The sequence below is a fragment of the Dermacentor andersoni genome, chromosome 7, assembly GCF_023375885.2.
Source record: "Dermacentor andersoni chromosome 7, qqDerAnde1_hic_scaffold, whole genome shotgun sequence".
Lineage (NCBI taxonomy): Eukaryota > Metazoa > Arthropoda > Arachnida > Ixodida > Ixodidae > Dermacentor > Dermacentor andersoni.
In genome coordinates, this window is record NC_092820.1 from 96,786,316 (window position 1) to 96,804,257 (window position 17,942).

General features: G+C 47.4%; 1 protein-coding gene across 1 annotated transcript in view; it reads right to left on the bottom strand.

Annotated features, from left to right (window-relative positions):
* Nucleotides 1–1,157: 1,157 nt before the first annotated feature.
* The window catches only part of LOC129385437 (uncharacterized), a 35,255-nt gene continuing 18,470 nt past the window's right edge, over nucleotides 1,158–17,942 (bottom strand). The window contains exons 5-6 of the mRNA XM_072289084.1: nucleotides 2,670–2,750; nucleotides 1,158–1,330 (exon numbers count right to left, since the gene is read on the bottom strand). Coding sequence (XP_072145185.1) covers nucleotides 1,185–1,330; nucleotides 2,670–2,750 — 227 coding nt within the window. The 3' untranslated portion in view covers nucleotides 1,158–1,184. The remainder of the gene's footprint in view (nucleotides 1,331–2,669; nucleotides 2,751–17,942) is intronic.

Here is a 17,942-nt window from a genome sequence, read left to right on the forward strand (position 1 = left end):
TCCGTAATGCCGGCATGTCTAGGGGGCAAACGCATACAACACACGCTAAGAAACTTCCTCCGCAGTGTCTAGGCTGTCATATATTCAAGGAGCAAAAACCCTCAGATTTTCTCACTCGCGGCCGCTCTTACTCGCGACTGCGCCCAAGCGGCTGGCGATCCCTGAAATCAGCATCGCGTCCTATTGAGCGCAGCTGTGGTGCCTTTGTGCAGTGGATAAAGTGGCATGACGTCACACCTGCCACACTTGCGCTCCGTTGACTCATGGTGATTGCGACGATGAATGACCTTGCGAGATCAGGCGCAGTAAGGCTTTCGCTCTAGCATTCGACAGACGCCTAAGACTGCTTACATGTAGCAATGCGGAAGCATTATACTTCCACTGGTGAAGTGTTCTTTTTTCGCGGGCACCTTAGTAGCGCAAGCTCTCGCTTGTCTTCTAAATGCGCTTCGCTAAGGCCAAAACGCGCAGAGCGTCACAAGGCGCTTGCTCATAACTCGATGAACCGCTCAGCAGTGTTTATTATTCTATACGCTGATTTTAGACGCTCATGATGTGGCGCCACATCTTCCCCATTGACTGAGCCATCACGTGCCCAATGATACACGTACTAGGCCACACATTTAATCAGCTTGGCAGCTGCGACGTGATGCGTGCCATGACGTTCGCACTGAGCCCACATTTTGTGAACCTGAACCATAGGGCTGTGACGTCAGGGAAGCCTGCTCGTCTAATACCCAAGAAGCGCGGGTTCGAATGCCTTCTCGGCCACAATCAATCGAATTCCATTTTCAAGCACATTCATTAACTTTTTTACAAAAACCTTCCTGATAGATTTGAGCATTCTTGACGCCTCTTACTCTTAAGGCCTTCGGCCATTTTTCGTATCATCGCTCGTTATCGACGTCACCAGATTTTGCCTAGTTGGACATATGACGATTTCTCAATAAAATGAAACCATTATAGGTAAGATTCGCATGGTAAATGCGTAGTTGTGGTTGGTGAAATCATTCCTTTATCGCGTAATTCACTGATGCAGCACAAAAATCTGATAAAGTTGGAAATTTTGCACGGTATATCTACATACGGCATTTCAGAAGCATGCGAGCCAGAGTTAGTCAGTGCGGTTTCTGCTAACCATACAGAAACTCTGAGACTTTTCTTTAATTGCAAGAACTCCTACTTTAATCCAAGAATATGAATGGGCATAGCCCATTGTAATACATCGTGATGACGTCTCCCTGCGGTATGTAGTAAACGTATTTTTGAAGACATTCTTTATAGGCGCTCACAGCAGAAGAGTTCCAGAGACGGAGTTCATGGAAGTGCTCTAAAGGGGAAAACAAGATGATCCATTATTGCTATTTCGTTTCAGAAATATTTGTATATGGCACACCAGCTACAAGCTTATTTCTTGAAACAGCAATAGAAGGTCGCCATTTGTTCTGCATAAAAATTCCACACCGATACTGCAATCCAAATGAAATCGATATACTCAAGGGGCTGGTGATTGAAGAAACCTGAAAAATCTAGGGTTCGACTAAGCTTCAAGGTTCTTTTCGGGGTTAAAGTCAATTACGTCATAATCCCTCATAAGACATTCTTTTCCCACGCAAAGCGCGAAATAGCCAGCTTAAGAATTTTTGTATCTCCCGAGACGAAATCATCTAACTACTTGGCCAAAATGTTGAGAATCGCAACTTTTACACTTCTGGGAGCATCGGCTTTAATATTTTATGGTGAATTAGATATTTTCTGCCAATTATTTATTCCGTTAGTACAAATATTCTATATATCTTGTCCCATACCAAGGTCACCGGGCCCCATACATTTGTAACCATAATGCACTTCTGCTTACATAGGGTAAATGATTTACCTAATCACGGCAAAGAGACTGCTCTCGAGGTGTGCACGTTTTAAGATGCTCTGAAACGACAACACCTCGACTGTTTTGTCAATGCAAACAGCACAGTTGCTAAAAGTCGCTAGGAAAGGAAACGAATCATGGCACTGTTTAGTGCGTAATGGCAGGGTATTACCAGAAATCTACTAGAAATAAAAATGCAACGCATTCACTGGTATGTTTTGGGGTGACAACTGAAACATTCGTTTTGAGAGTCTTCCAGAGAGCAATGTTCCAAACCATGCAAAATATTCCTTGTTATTTGACATCTATCAATCAGTTTTCAATTTCAGGAATTTTCTGAAATCTATCAGGCCAGGATGATAACATATATATAATTACGCCGCCTACTAATCTTTATGTACAGTCGTGAATCTCCGTAAGTTACGATGGTGTAACAGCTTTCCTGCGAAATTATACAACAAACGGACGCGAAGAAATTGCTGAGAAATGAAACTGCTGTATTTGGCAGTAAGACACTCATCGATGAATAAATTACCAAGGCAGAAAACCGCAGAACTGAAAAGCTTATGTTTGGCTTAGCAGTACCTCACGGTAACTAGTTGTTTGTACAAAGGTCATTAAGTGCGATAGGAGGTGGCCTGCAGAACACAAACCCAATGTCATGCAGAATTATTGTACTCTTGAAGATGTCTCGATCTTACCGAATAAACTATAGATAACTCATTCGCCCACGTTCTTCGATTATTTCCCTTCCACTATCGTACTTGCCAAAAGAATAATTCGTTGGTATCGTCATACTTACGATATCCACTTTTCACCTGGAACACACCACAGTTAGAATCATCACTCTGGTACAGCAGGTACTCATAGAACGTAGTTTCGCCTTTAAGGAAAAGATAAAAAAAAGACACACGGAAAGAGTTTTGCTGCAGTGTATGACCTAGATAGACTCGTTCCCATTTGAAACGAGGCTGGGAAGGGATACATTTTATACCGAGCTCTCGTTTACGCAACAAAATACGTGATTTGTTAAAGCGCTTAAATTTGAAGGTAAGCCCAAGCTGTGGCATTGTTAGACGTGCTATCAGAAAAAAGATTTTCTGAGTAAATACTTGTACCACTTCCATTTTATAATACCTGAAGTATTTTCGATATGAATGTCATTGATGTCTTGTGCTTACTGCAGGCACTGCACAATTGACGCAAATGGCATACAATCAATTAATAATTCTGTTCCTCATCAGCTGTCAATAAACTACTATCAAAGTTTGTCGCTGTACTCACTCAAGCTTTTGCAGGGTTACTGAACATTCGCAAGAAAGTCGAAGGTCTTTATGCTCTCAGCAAAGCTACCCGCCTTGAATAGACATTTGCATAGACACTATCAATATACATTTAGCATATAAGTCCCTATTTGCTTAAGCATATAGAATAGAACCTTAATACATTTTTACCGAAAAAGAAACAAAGAGGTAACATACGACCCCACTTTACTAGAAAATTTGCCAGCCTCAGCTGTTGTCATCTTCGTTATGGGTAGTGTTATGCGAATCGCTGCAGCAGGAAAGGAAGGCGCGCATTGAACTGGAGAGTTTCGTGTGGCCTTGGACGTAAGTTGTAGTTGTTCGTGGTTTCGCCAAGCTAGGTTTGTCCTCTTCGACTTCGGTCTAGATCATCGGCTTCTTCGCGTAAGGAATTTTGGCTGGAAATTGTCATGTGCTCGCTCAGCGAGAAATGTTGTAGCACTGGACGCTGATGCGCGTCATGGAGTCAGGGCCCGGGTTGTCCTAGGATGCATTGGTTGTCTTCCTATTAATTAGTCATTTAGGACGAGAAATGGAAACAAACAAAATCGAGCTGCTGCGTGACGCCAGAATAGGACGCTGCCACCGCAGCCTAGTATTCTAAGCTAGCGTCGTTTTTCGTGAGAGCTAATCAAAACGCTTAGTTCGCGTCGCCTCCATCAGCGTACGGCGGTTCGTTTTGGTTATCACCAAATTAAAATGCAATTTGCGCTCCCCATGGCACTGCGCCGCGTATTCTGTGAAACAGATAGGTGGACTCGCCAAAGAACGAACTTTACTAAAGTAGGCATCCTTATCGCAATAGTGTAGGTGGCGACACCTATTAACGGGACGTGCGACATCGTGCGGAGTGATTTGCATGTGCTGTGAGAGAAAATTGAGTGTGTGCCAGCATTTTCCCATGACAACGGTGGGTTATTGCAGCAGAGAAGCTGCCCTGGCGGGCTCCTGCTGCCTTTGACCACTCGTGTCTCGCGTCCTTTATTGCTCAAACTAGAACAAGCGGCTGGAAAACGCATCATACGATGGGAGTTTGGCGATGCAACGAACATAAGTGCCACGAAAACAGTGCTTTCTCAGGACGAAATCATAGGCAAGAAGAAGCGCAAATCTCCTCGTTAAATTTCCTGTTCTGAATCGCTAACCTTAGGTCTGGGAAATTGCATGAAACAGGATCATATGAAAAAGGTTTCAGTCACTTGGAACTTTCCTTTTTCGGCATGATAGCGCCATACCAAGCCACCGAAAACCATCACACTTTACAGCGTGCAGGTCTGCCGATGATTACATGAACACAGCAGGTAGTCAAGTGATATTGGCGGTATCATTATCAAAGGCTACTTTGCGCTCTTGTCTGAGCGTTGCTTCGATTTTTTCACACATTTATGCTTAATACTTATTGAAATCTCGGTCTCGGGAACAGCCAATCAGGACAATGAGCAGGAGTTATGGGCTAAAAGAGAGCACTAGAGGCACGGTCGCAGGTGGTATTCGCTTGAAAAAGCGGCCTCGAAATAGTACTAATGATTTGAAGATGCTACTTTTAAATTTATGTTCATGATAAGTAGTAGTACAGTAGAGACATGATAACATTTATCACAAGTAAACAAGGAAGGGTTGAAAACTGTACAGCGCAGCTATCAGTCATCGTGCTAACCTCAAGTAAGCAGATAAAATCTCGGAGATGTGAACAATTAGGGGCAACCATAGGTTGGTGAAACTGCATCGATAATGTCCACATGAAGGATGCATGGATGATCTGAGGAGGGAACTTCAGAAACGTTTGGCTTTGCGTGAAGGTGCAGCTTTACTTATTGGGTGACAGTGCATGAGTGCGACCAGCTGTGAACGTATCAGGGTGGGTAGTGGGTGGTCTTGGGTTGTGTAACCTGCGCATAGACTGGTGCACGGCACAAAGGTGCGTTTGAGGACAATACGACGTGGTCATTCCGATGAAGCGTGCACCTTCGAAGAGGTTGTTGGATATTGACAGTGGACTGAAGCTAGGTGCCGCAAGTTCCTCGAGGTGAGCCTTTCCGCGAGTTGAATGACAAAAGAGTTGTTGTATTTTTTATTCTGCACTGAAGTAACTTTAGGTTACAACTCTACCCGCTTTCGGTGCAAATTGGGTGGGCATAACCATATTTGCAATGTTGGAAGCAGAGTGGAAGTGAATGACGGCGGAAAGGAGTGGCGAGTTCGAGAAATAGCTGCGCTTGACCCTGTCTGCCGACAACACCTCTTGGCGTTTTTTGACGAAGACCGAGAGAAAGAGGTTGATTGGCAGAGAAGAGGAAGGAGTGCTGATGGTACCATAATTGTAGAGTTTGGGGCTGACACCTCAGCATTGGTTAGCAGTGTAGAGAATTAGCGGAAGGGACGGACAGATGAAAGTGGTGACAAGTAAAGTAATTCTCAGAGCTGGTAGCTGTTCTGCTGTGCGAGCTCTAAACGCGCTTTGCAATAAGGCGAAAAGCGGCAAATTTGGCTGTACCAATGACATTGCAGGTGCGAATACCGCTACCACACTAACGTTAGCATCTCCTTCACGGAGGCCATAACACTCTATTTTTTCGTCAACTGCAGGACCATGAAAGGCTGCCATCCAGAAGCATAACAGTTAGTCTGATGCTATCATGATTGATGAAGTCTTTGTTCCCTGTAACAAGGTATTAGCTCACAATAACATCATCCGATAGATGTACCTTGGTAGAAGCTGGACGCAGACGGGTAACATGAAGCGAGGTTGCTGGACACAGCTGTCAGTATCTGCCTGACGAAACCAGTCTGCGCGAAAAATTTGCCCGGCAGCCATAGCGCTGTGCCATGGACGAACTCCAGAGTTCTACAGGCAAGGTTCTCCTTCAAGAAGCCGCACACGCCTAACAGTACAAGAGGAAGGTCGCAAGTACAAGATGAGTGAGCATGGCAGGATACTAGGGTCGCTTTCAGTTCTTGACGAATTCGTTCACTGATTCCCTTGGTAAATGAGTGAGAATATATTGTGAGGCCGTGATGAACACGAAGCAGGCACGTCAGTTCGGGAAAAAGCTCACATTCGAAGTGGTAGCAGCAATCCTTTATCGCCACGCTTGGGCATCCGAATGATTATGTCGAGTCGCCTAAGAAAGCAAAAAGGCACAGTAGATGCCGCTGTGTTGATTAACAGCAGCGGATGATGAACATAAGGGAAAGAACGGGGCGCATGCCGGCTTGAGCGCAATTGTGTGTCACGCCCGTGTTCATTTCTATGTGCGTTGCCTACGACGAATGCTGGAGGGTATGCGCGCGTGTATACGCACGTTTTTTGCCTGTGTGCGAACGCGCATTTTTGTTAGTATGAATGGGAGACCACCCGTGAAACCGTAGCAATATGTTTCCATATACATGTGCATGCTTGTAAGCGCGTGCTTTTATCACATGAGCACTTGCGCGCAGTTGCTTTAGGGTTTCTTAGGTCACTCATTACGCCGGTAGCAAAACTGCGCGATACTCACTGATTGCAAATAATTGTGACGCGGGGTAGAGGGGTAGAAATTGATAAATTAGGGTGAAAAACAAATACCGCTTCTGCTTCTGGCCACTAGCGGTTTGCTGAGTTTGGTGCAAACAGTCATCAATGAAATGACGCGCGGCTATGCACACATTAGAGACAATAAGCACAATCCCTCGACACAGTCACATCAGTGAGGTGGTAGAGTTGCATAAATGTAGTGTTTGTATGAACTAGGCTATGCCACTTGTTCGAGCACCTCTTCGAACTTTGCTGTCGATGTTTGTAGGAAGGATAAGCAATGGGTGACGATTGAAACTGGGCATCAGTCCTTCCTGTTCAACAAGCAAATCTTTTTTAAAAGGTTGAGAGGCCGCCACTATGTAATATGACACTCTTTAGAAGGTGTCTTTTCTGTGTATCGTTTTTTAAGGCGAAAACTTTAACCCTTTAGCCCTTGCAATGACTCATACCGGAAGAAAGCGGTGCCTATCCTAGTGATACAAAAAAATATAATCAGCAATGGCTGATAATCCGTAAGCAAGGAAAGATGCAATGGCTGAATTTGAATAAAGAAACGAAAAAAATGAGAAAGGCCAAGAGAAACAAAGAACAAATGAAAAGCAAAGAAAGAAAGAACGAAAAACAAAGACGGAAGGAAAGTGAGAACGAAAGGAAAAACGGAATAACGTTTAGGTAGTGCATTAGGTGCTCGCATGTGTCGTTTGGATGTAGACCTACAGTACAATACGTTTACTTCACACTGCACCTCATTATCTCTTAGGAGAAATTTGACCCTAGCGAGCATACAACTTAATGGCTTACCACATGTGAAAAGGCTTTCGCCTTCACGTATTACAGGAGTGTTACATCCTGCATATTCATTTTAATTTAGGTTATTTAGAATAGTGTGGAGAAATAAACAATTGTGGATATGCATGACCAGTCTTATTCTTCAAACTCAGAACGCGAGAGAAGACTGAGTACCACCCCTACAAGCCAACAAAACAAAGCTGCTACGTGTTCCAGCGCATGGGTCACCGAACGGACGTTTGTCCTACCCCGAACATCAAGATCTGCCTCGCTTGCGGCACGCACGACCCGACGAACGACCACATCACTACCACCAAAAAGCACCCTCCTCTCGGAAGGAGGAAATAAGACGACGACAATGATAGAGGAAGGCCAAGGCGAAGCCGCCTGAGGTATTTCAGCTCGAAGTCCTCGGCGAGCCGCTCAAGGTGCCGGGCCTAGTCCAGGTCAAGGTTCCGGTCCCGATCCCGGGCCCAGTCCGGGTCAACGTTGGGGTCCCCATCCCAGTCCCGATTTCGCTGGGAATGGCCAAAGCCAGGAGAGAAGCAAGGCCAGCGGCAGCCTTCTACCTCGTCATCCTGTCGTGTCTGACGGAAGGACAGCGCAACCGTTGAGCGAAACAATACGGCTTTATTTAGCCATCAGTTTAACAACGGCAGACCAACTGCCCGGTTCTATGTTACAGGTATGAAAGCGCGCGCCAGCTTGAATGCCGGTGATTTTCGGCCCAGCCACAGAGTGATAACGGTTGCGCCGCTACCACGGCGCATGCCTAGCTTTGACGCCTTGTCACCTGGGCTGTAAAGGGGCCTAAAAATAGTCATTTTAAAGTGCTTAAAATGTACGCGTAATAAGATTATGGCAATGGCAAGCGGCGTTTGCTATGAACAATAAGGTGCATTGGAAATAATGACAGGACATAAAAAAATATGTTACGTGCTGAAGTTCACTAGAGCACTCCTGCCTCGTTAGAGCCCTTGAGACACAAGGGCCTGGATGCATGCGCTATACAAATCAACTATCACAGCGGCATCCTCGGGAAAGAGGATGCGCTACGAATTTAATGGGCTGATAACATGTAGGACAACATCATTTAAATAATTTAGCACTGCTTTGGTGTTAAAAACTGGTTCTTTACCAATAAGTATAGCTGGGTGGAGAGCGACGCAATAATGATACGCAAGAGGAAAATGTTTCTTTCTTTCAGATTTGGCTTAGCGACACTCTAAGAGGACGTGGAGGACGGTCAGGCTGTCACCACATAGACCACAGGTTGGTGGTTCATTTCCAGTAAGCAGAAAATTGTGGGTACCAAATGTGTGCCCTATTCTGAGGCGACAGAATAGGACATTTGTTCGCTGTGATTTTGTTGGGGAGGGCCAAAAACCTAACTGCGGCTTTATAACGTGCAGTTCATAATTTTTTTCTGCATTCCACATGCGTTGCCAGTGTTATCCCAGCTTCTCTCGTAAGAAAGGTCTAAGATCTGTGACAGGGACAGCAGCCGTAGGAAAGGGGGTTAGCGATGTTAGTGATGTGGCCATTTTATCAGCTAGTACATTACCCTCGATGCCTCTATGGCCAGGCGCCTAACATATTACTACATTTTTATGTGATAGATATTGCATAAGAGAGAGTAGAGTTCACTGAAGACATGATTTGTATGCTTTTGTAAAGAGATTAACGCTTTTACAAGACTTAACGAGTCTGTGAATACTATTATTCGGTCGAGTTTTAATTTATTTATATGTTTTACTGCAGACAGTACTGAATAGACTTCTGCAGTGAAGATACTTATTAGCGGGTTCAATACGTCAGATTTAGAAAAAGGAGCACCAACAGCGGCATAAGATAAACCAGCATATGATTTTGATGCATCTGTAAAATTCAGAGCAGCAATACTTCGATTGAAGTTCACGGAAATGCATAGCGATTTCGGGGTCAGGAGCGTGCTTTGTAACCTCTAGAAAGCGTACATCACAATCCATATCCTGCCACTCTCAGGGCGGTAATAGCTTAGCAGGAGGCATTAGGCGATGTTCGAGTACTGGGACATCCATTTCTTCGCTAAGTTTTCTTGCACGGAGTGACAGAGGACGTCTCATAGAGGGTCTATTGCGAAAAAGTGTTTGGCACGTCAAGTCGTTAACGGTTGTTAAACGCGGATGTTCTTTATTAGAGCGCACTTTGAGAAAATAGGTGAAGCTGATGTATGCTTTCTGAAGATGGAGTGACCACTCATGTGACTCTACATATAGACTTTCGACACGGCTTGTTCTAAATGGGCCAGTGGCCAGGCGGATACCCAGATGACGAACGGGGTCTAACATCTTTAGCGCGCTCGGTTCGGGAGAGTGATATACTACGGCACCATAATCTAATTGTGATCGGACTAGACTCCTGTAAAGATTCATTAAACATTTCCTGTCACTACCCCATCTTGTGTGGGATAAGATATTAAGTAAATTCTTATTTTTTAGACATTTTGCTTTAAGATATTTTATATGTGAGATGAGAGTAAGCCTGGAGTCAAGTATAACACATAGAAATTTGTGTTCATTGTTCAGAGGTATTTGTTGTCCACCCTGTTTTACGCAAGGATCTGGGACCAGACCTCTCTTTCTTGTGAAGGGAACAGAATAATTTTGTGGGGGTTCATTTTAAATCCATTTTGGTCAGCACACTTGGAAACCTCGTTTAAGCCCTGCTGTACCTTTCTCTCGCACACAGTGAGATTGCAGGATTTGAAACCTATTTGTGTATCGTCCACGTAGATAGAATAAAGAATGGCTGGAGGCAGTGAAGCACGAAATGTTGTCATCTTAACAATAAAGAGTGTGCAGCTGAGCACTCTTCCCTGGGGTACACCAGTTTCCTGTATAAAAGGATGTTGACCGTACATTACCGACTTTTACCCGGAAGGCACGATTCGACAAATAGCTTTCTATTAAGTTTAGCATATTGCCATGAATGCACACTTCTGAATATTTTCTCGAGATGCCGCAGCGCCACCTTGTGTCGTACGCCTTCTGCAGGTCAAGAAAGATGGATAAGAAAAACTGTTTGCGTACAAATGCGTCACGGATATATCCTTCAGCGAAAATTGCAGACACGTACGAAGTCTCCTTCACTGAACGCAGTCGCCGCACGATGCCTGCGGCGACTGGTGTCCTGAAACTGTTTGTGGGCGACCCGCTCTTCAACGGAGGGCATGACGAGGTCTAGCCTAGTCCTGAGGCGCCTCCCTAACAGGAAAAGAGAGGGTGACTCTGCTGTAGTCGCTTGCGGAGTGTTGCGGTACGACAGGAGGAAGGCAGCGAGCTCCGACAGTGATGTGGATCAGCTGGACTTCCTAAGTGCACCCTTCAGCGTCTGGACGAAACGTTCTGCCAGACCGTTGCTGCTGGGATGATACGGAGCTGTTCTCACGTGTCTGGTTCCTACCCGCTGCAGGTACTCCTGGAAATCTGCAAAAGTAAACTAAGTGCCGTTGTCGGACACGAAAGTCTCGGGAAACCGTAATCTGCAAAACTGTTCATGAAGGCATGGAATGGTTGCTTTAGTGGTGGTTGTCCGCATTCAAAACTATTCAGGCCAGTTTGAATGTGCGTCAACCACCGCGAGGTACGTCACTCCGTTTATCGGGCCAGCAAAATCTACGTGCAACCGTTGCCAAGGATGCAAGGGCGCTTTAGGCGGCAGACTGAATAGACGCGCAAGTGGTGCAAGACGCGGCGAAACGCTCTCTGTCACTATCGATTGTAGGCCACCAAACATGGCTTCTTGCTAGTTCTTTTGTGCGACCAACGCCTGGATGATCTTGGTGCAACTAGTCCAAAATGAACATGCGGAATTTTTTGGGAACAAGTACGCGCATTCCCAGCACAATGCATCCTCGATGTATGGACAGTTTTTGTCTTCTATGAAAGAACGGTTTGATTTCATCCGGGATGCTACACGGCCAGTCTGACAGGATATGATGAGTCACAGTAAGCAAAGTAGCATCACATGAACCTTCACGCGCAATATCATTGCTGTTGATCGGCATAGGGTCGAAGCGTAGGTCATAAAAAGATTCTTCCTGCTCATTGATCGTCAGCTGTGTTATTGGCAGCGTAGACAAGCAATCTGTGTCAGCGTTATCTGCAGAAGGCCGAAACATTAATGAAAAGGAATACGCCGACAAACCAACCACCCATCATTGTAGTCTTGCGGCGGCAATTGCTGGTATGCCATTCTTGGGGCCAAAAATTGTAGCCAAAGGCTTGTGGTCCGTGCTCAAAACAAAATGCCTTGCATACACGCAGTAATGGAAATTTTTAACGCCGAGCACAAGAGCTAAGGCTTCTTTTTCTAATTGGCTATAGCCTTTCTCAGCACGACTCAAGGTGCGTGAGGCATCTGCTACTAGCCTTATCTGACCGTCGGCAAAAATGTGTGAAAACACTGCACCTACCCCGCAAGCGGACGCATCACACTATAACTGCAGGGGCAGGCCTTGATCATAGTGAGCCAAGATCGGAGCTGGCAACAGCAGCTGCTTGATGTGTTGAAAGGCGCGGTCGCAAGGCGTGTTCCCATTTCAGGCGATGTCTTTCTGCCAGAACCTGTTAAAGGGGAAAAGAATGGTGGACAAGTTTGGTACGAACTTTCCATAGTAGTTGATGAGGCCCAACAGCGATTGAAGTTGGTGCTTTACAGTTCGCGCCGATGCCTTTGTTATCGCTGCCAGTTTTTCGTCCGTTGGGTGGATGCCGTGTTTGTTGTTTACATGACCCAGATAAGTCAGCTCGTCGCGAAAGAACGCGTACTTCGATGTCTTGACGCGAATTCGCGTTCTGACAGCGTTTTGAAAACTGCCTCAAGGTTCTGCAAGTGTTCTTAGTTTGAGCGACTAGTAATTAGGATATCGTCAATGTAGCAAAACACGAAGTTGAGGCCCTTCAAGATATTATCCATTATTTTTTGCAATATTGCAGGTGCCGAAGCTATACCAAAAGGTAGACGATTCACGGGGTAAAGACACTTGTGGGCGTTAAGCGTAAGGTACCGTTTTGACTCTCGGTCAATTTCTACTTGCTTGTCCGCCCAGTGTAGATGAATATTAGAAAATTGCTCTCCGACAGGGAGGGCTGCAAACAGGTCGTCTGGCTTAGGTAACGGGTAATGTTCTACGTCAAGTATTGGGTTCAGCGTCAGCTTGTAATCACCACATACTCTTATTGGCCCGTCGCGCTTCAAAACTGGCACCACCGGAGTGGCGGACTCGCTACCGGTGTCAATATGCCCATCTATTCTTCTCTAGACAACTCTTGCTCAACAGTACCTTTTAGAGAAAACGGAACGCTTCGAGCTTTGAAAAATTTTGGCGCCTTCCGATCATTGAAAACAAGTCGCCTTCTGAACGCGGATAGTGCCTAGCTCATTCCTGAAGAGTTCCTTATGGCGGTCAAGCAAGGATTGTAGATGGGGAAGTCGTTGAGCGCTTAGTAATGTCTCCCCCTGTAGCTGATGCAGGCCGCGAATTTGCTTCCAATCGACGCGCTCTTGCTTAAGCCAGTTGCGCACGAACAGTGCTGGCCCACTCCGGGGATGCACGTACAGCGGCAAGAGCTGACAGTGATCATTGTGCTCTACTATAGGAAAACAAACACCGCATGGCTTCACAGGTTCGCTCGTATAAGTCCTGAGCATCAACTTAGTTTGCCTCAGAGGTACTGCCGGGAAAAGAGAGCGGAACTGACCCAAGGACATTACCGAAATGGCGGCTCCCGTATCAAGCTCCATTAGCAAGGGAACACCCTCGACAATTCTGCTGAGCATGATGGGGTCTCCTGTCGCTACCTGTTTTGTTACAACACTTTTCAGGGGTGGTTCTGATGGTTGTAACACCCGAACGTTCTGCACTGCTCGCTGGCGCGTCGACCGCAATTTTCCTTGCCGCATTAGACAGGCTTTCGGAATGTGCCATTTCTTGTTGCAGAAAAAGTAAGTCGCATTGACATACGGGCACGCATTGGTAGTGGGAGTTGAGTTACAGCGGAACCATTTCGTTGTTCCCTTGGTAGGCAAGTGATGCACCCCGAACTCGCTTTGAGGCTTCGAATGAGCAGCTGTAGGGTTAGCAAGCGCAGCTTCCAAAGCTGTGGCGCGGTCAACGGCTCGTTGAAACGTTAGGTTCCCGTCTTCGGAAAAAAAGTGTTTTTGAACGTCGACTCTGAGCAAACCACACACAAATCTCTCTCGAAGTGACTCGTCAAGACATGCACAAAACTCGCATGTTTGCGCCAATGCCTGTTACTCCGCCACGTACTGTGGTAACGCTTCGTGTTCCTTCTACCCTCGGCGATGAAACTTCACTCGCTCACCTACGATTGACCGTTCAGGGGCTAAATGTTTACGAAGCTGCTCGCACAAGCTTTCCAGGGACTTCGAGGAGGGCTTATCTGGAGCGGCGAGCGACTTAAGGAGCGAATACGTTTGCGGACCCAATATGCTGATGAACGCGTCTACCCTACGGTCCTCCGGGACATTATTGGCTCGAGGGTACGCCTGCACGCGTTCTTCGTAGCTAGTCCAATCGCTCGTAGAATTGTCGAAATATTCTACGTGCCCCAGTTGCAGACTGAAGGTCGCCTTCGCCATACAGTCCCAACCGCCTGCTCCCCAGCTGTCCGTGCGTATTCCGTCAGCCGGCGAATACCGTTGCTGTCAGGCAGGAGCTTCTTCCTTGCTGGCAGAATCCCATCCTCGTCGCCAGTCTATGTCGTGTCTGACGGAAGGACAGCGCAATGGTTGAGCGAAGCAATACGGCTTTATTTATCCATCAACTGAACAATGGCGGGCGAACTGCCCAGTTCTATGTTACAGGAATGAAAGCGCGCGCCAGCTTGAATGCCGGCGCTTTTAAGCACAACCACAGTGTGAAAACGTTTGCGCGACTACCACGGCGCATGCCTAGTTGTGACGCCGTGCTGCCTAGACACGCGACATATCACATCCACATCGAAGCAGAAGAAAGAATCGTGCAAGAAGAACCACGCCAACAACAAAAAAGTGAGCCGGAATCAATCTACTAACTCCTCCGCTCAAAATAAGAAATGCTCCCCAGAATGTACGAGCATCAGCGAAGAAAGCAAAAAAATTTAAAACGACCTAAATCAACGCATGCAACGCTTAGAAGCGTTGCTAAGCAAAACAAAGAACAACGCACAGGCAGGGCCGCAAAGCAGAACGATAGGCCACCAGCCCGCCTTCTCCAGTCCTCCCCCCTCAATAATCACCAGGCCCTCTTCGCTCCCTGATGTGGTTTCGGCAGCGGCAGGTCAGTCAAGTGTAGTCACCCTAGAAAGCATTTATGCTACGAAACAACAGATGCATTAGGAAGGCCGAATGAAACCATAAAGTCAAGGAGAACACACTAAGCCATGAAGACCTTGAAAGAAGAATACGCAAGGTCGAGTTCGGCTCGCGCAAGCAGGTAGGTGGATGACGAGAGTAGCAACCCACGCATCAAGGCGTACAGGCGCATAAACAACACCAGTGGCGTCAAGGACGTTGACAACTGCGATGGCGGTGGCATGAAGGTCAGCAATAGCTAACACCACACGCAGCGTGCCCGAGCACCTCGAGATCTGACAGAGGCATTGTCGCTCTTTCAACAAGAAGGCAAGTTCACTCCAGCACTTCATCCAAAACAACCCATACCCTCCCGACGTCATCTGCCTTCAAAAATTCGGGAACCCGCCGATCAAGCTGCGGGGTTACTTTTTAATTAAATACGCGGGATCACCGAAGGTCGCAGTTTTATTTTACGAAACGGTGACAGCCGTGGCACAACATTATCAACATCATGACATTATTCGCGTGCTAGTGGAAGTCCTCTCGCAGAAGAGGGGTAGACGTAGCACTTTCATCCTGAATTTGTGCAGTCCGCCGAGGGCTCTGAAGGGCAACTTCTGCAACATCATTTACGACAGCGTGAGAACCGGTGGTTGCAACGAACTGGCACTAGTGGGAGACGTGAACGCTAGACACATGACTTTGGGCTACCATCAACACACGCAAAAGGGGAGGTCGTTCCACGATGCGGTTGGCCAAACGGGCCTCTAATTGATAACCAGCGTCCTCCAACCAACCCGAGTAGGCAACAGTGTAAGTCGAGACACGTTTCCGGACCTGTAATTTGTCAAAAACGTAAGGGAATACTCATGTACGCACCTGGGCGAAACGCTAGGCAGCGATCACTATATCTTCAGCATATCGGTATCCACCCGGAAATTCAAGAGAACAATTCGCGAAATTAGGCTCACAGACTGGGATGTGTACGGGCAGTATCGCCCGCCAGAAAAAGGTATAACGGACATAGCGGAATGGATGCAGCACATCCGGGACGCCCACATGCAAAACACCAAAACTATCCAGCGCACCGTCAAGACGCCCGAAACCGACCGCCGGCTCTTACACCTGTGGGAAGCCCCCTGAGGGTCTCCTCAAATGGTGGAAGTGACAGCAGTTAAACCGGAACTTACGTGTACGAATCGAGCATATAACAGAGGATGCCAAAAATTACGCGAACGAGCTGACGCAGCAAAATTGGGAACAGTTTTGCTCCTCACTCAAGGGTACCCTGAGTCGGGCACTTCTAGAAATGACTCACAAATTGCCTGGGAACGACCAGGATCTGATTGACACCCTAAAAACCAGATACCTGGGTAGCGACCCCATACGACCCTGCCTTCTGAAATACGAAGGAGAACCAAGACCAGACTGGACGCTCTGATCACGGAGGAAGAGGGTTATGCCGCGGTGCAAGAATCACAGCGCAACACTGCTCCTCAAATTGAGAAAATCACCTGTGCCGTGATTAGAAACCTGAGCCCTATACACATTCAGGACTTGACCGAATACCTAAACGAGGAACTCTGGAGCAAAGGCCACTTACGGAACGAGTGGAAACACACGGAAATCGTGACCATTCGCAAACCCGGCAAGAAGCCCGCGATCCCATCTCGCTGACTTTGTGCCTCGGCAAGGTTTGCTAGAGGGTCATCGAAACCCGCCTCCAAAAGTACATAGAGGACCGTGACTTCTTTCCGCACATCATGCTTGGCTACAGGCCGGGACTTTCTTTGCAAGATGTTTTCCTAATCCTAAGGGAAAAGGTTTTCGAGGGCATTCCGAAGAGAGGAGAACACGTCCTGCTCCCACTCAACCTGATAAGGGCATTCGATAACATTTCTCACGAGGCCATTCTCAAGGGACTGAACATCAGCTACGGGAAGCGTATCTTTAATTACGTCAAATTGTTACCGACGGGCCAGACCGCAACCATCGGAATTGGCCAGACTCAATCCGATATGATCGACGTGCCGAACAAAGGAATGCCGCAAGGGGCGATAGTCTCACCGATTCACTTCAACGTCGTGATGCTAGCGTTGACCAAAGAGCTGCGGAATATCCCGGACCTAGTTTACGCCCAGTACGCAGACGACATCAGGCACTGGGCCACCAAGGGATCCCTCGCGCGAAAATAGACGACCCTTCAGGTGGCCGTGACGGCCGTGGAGAGATTTGCGGCGGCGAGCGGGATTTGTTGCGTGCCGAGAAGTCCGAGGTGATCCAGGTGCACAGCGGAGTAGTCTACGAGTCCACCGGCCCAGTAGACCTCTATCTAGAGGGCCAGAAGATCACGGAAAGCAATAAGAGTAGGATTCTATTTTTTTGGATTCCGAGCAACCCTGGACGCCTCCCACACCATGCAAACCCTATGGTCCGCCACCATCTAGATCTCGCGGATTATCAAACGGGAAACAAGAAGCCGCAAGGGCATGCGCGAAGAAGACACGCTTCGCCTCGTGCAGGATCTGGTGATCAGCAGAGCAACGTATAGCATGCCGCATCACTACCACTCGCTAAACAATCGGGACCAAGAACAAGTAGATACCATCATCAGAGGCGCGTACAAAACGGCCCTGGGTCACGCTGTCACCACCTCAATCGAGAAGTTAGCGGCCCTCGGGATCCACAACACCTTCGCTGAGCTGTCGGAAGGGGTTATAGATTCGCAAAAAGCCGGACTGCAGAACAAGGCGGCGGTAAGAGCGATCATCCACCGGACCGCAACGGCAACGGAGCTCCGTGCCCTCGATGGGCAAAGATCACTCCCACCTGAAGTCAGAGGCAAGATGAAGGCGAACCCCATACCGAAGCACTTTAGTCATAAACTCCATGAAGGACGATGCAAGGCTCGCGTTGACAGACAGCGCCCACAATTCCAGGGTGACCCGTACGTTAGGTATGTGCACGTGCCGGCGTACCCGGTAGGGGGTTTCTTCGCGTTAGCCGATGTGAACGCGAGAGACAACTGCTTGACCCTCGCGGCCTCCATCAGGGCAGAGACTCCAGCTGCGGCTGAGACCGTAACAGGGTAGGCAGGGAAGTTCATGTCGTTGCCTACTCTCAA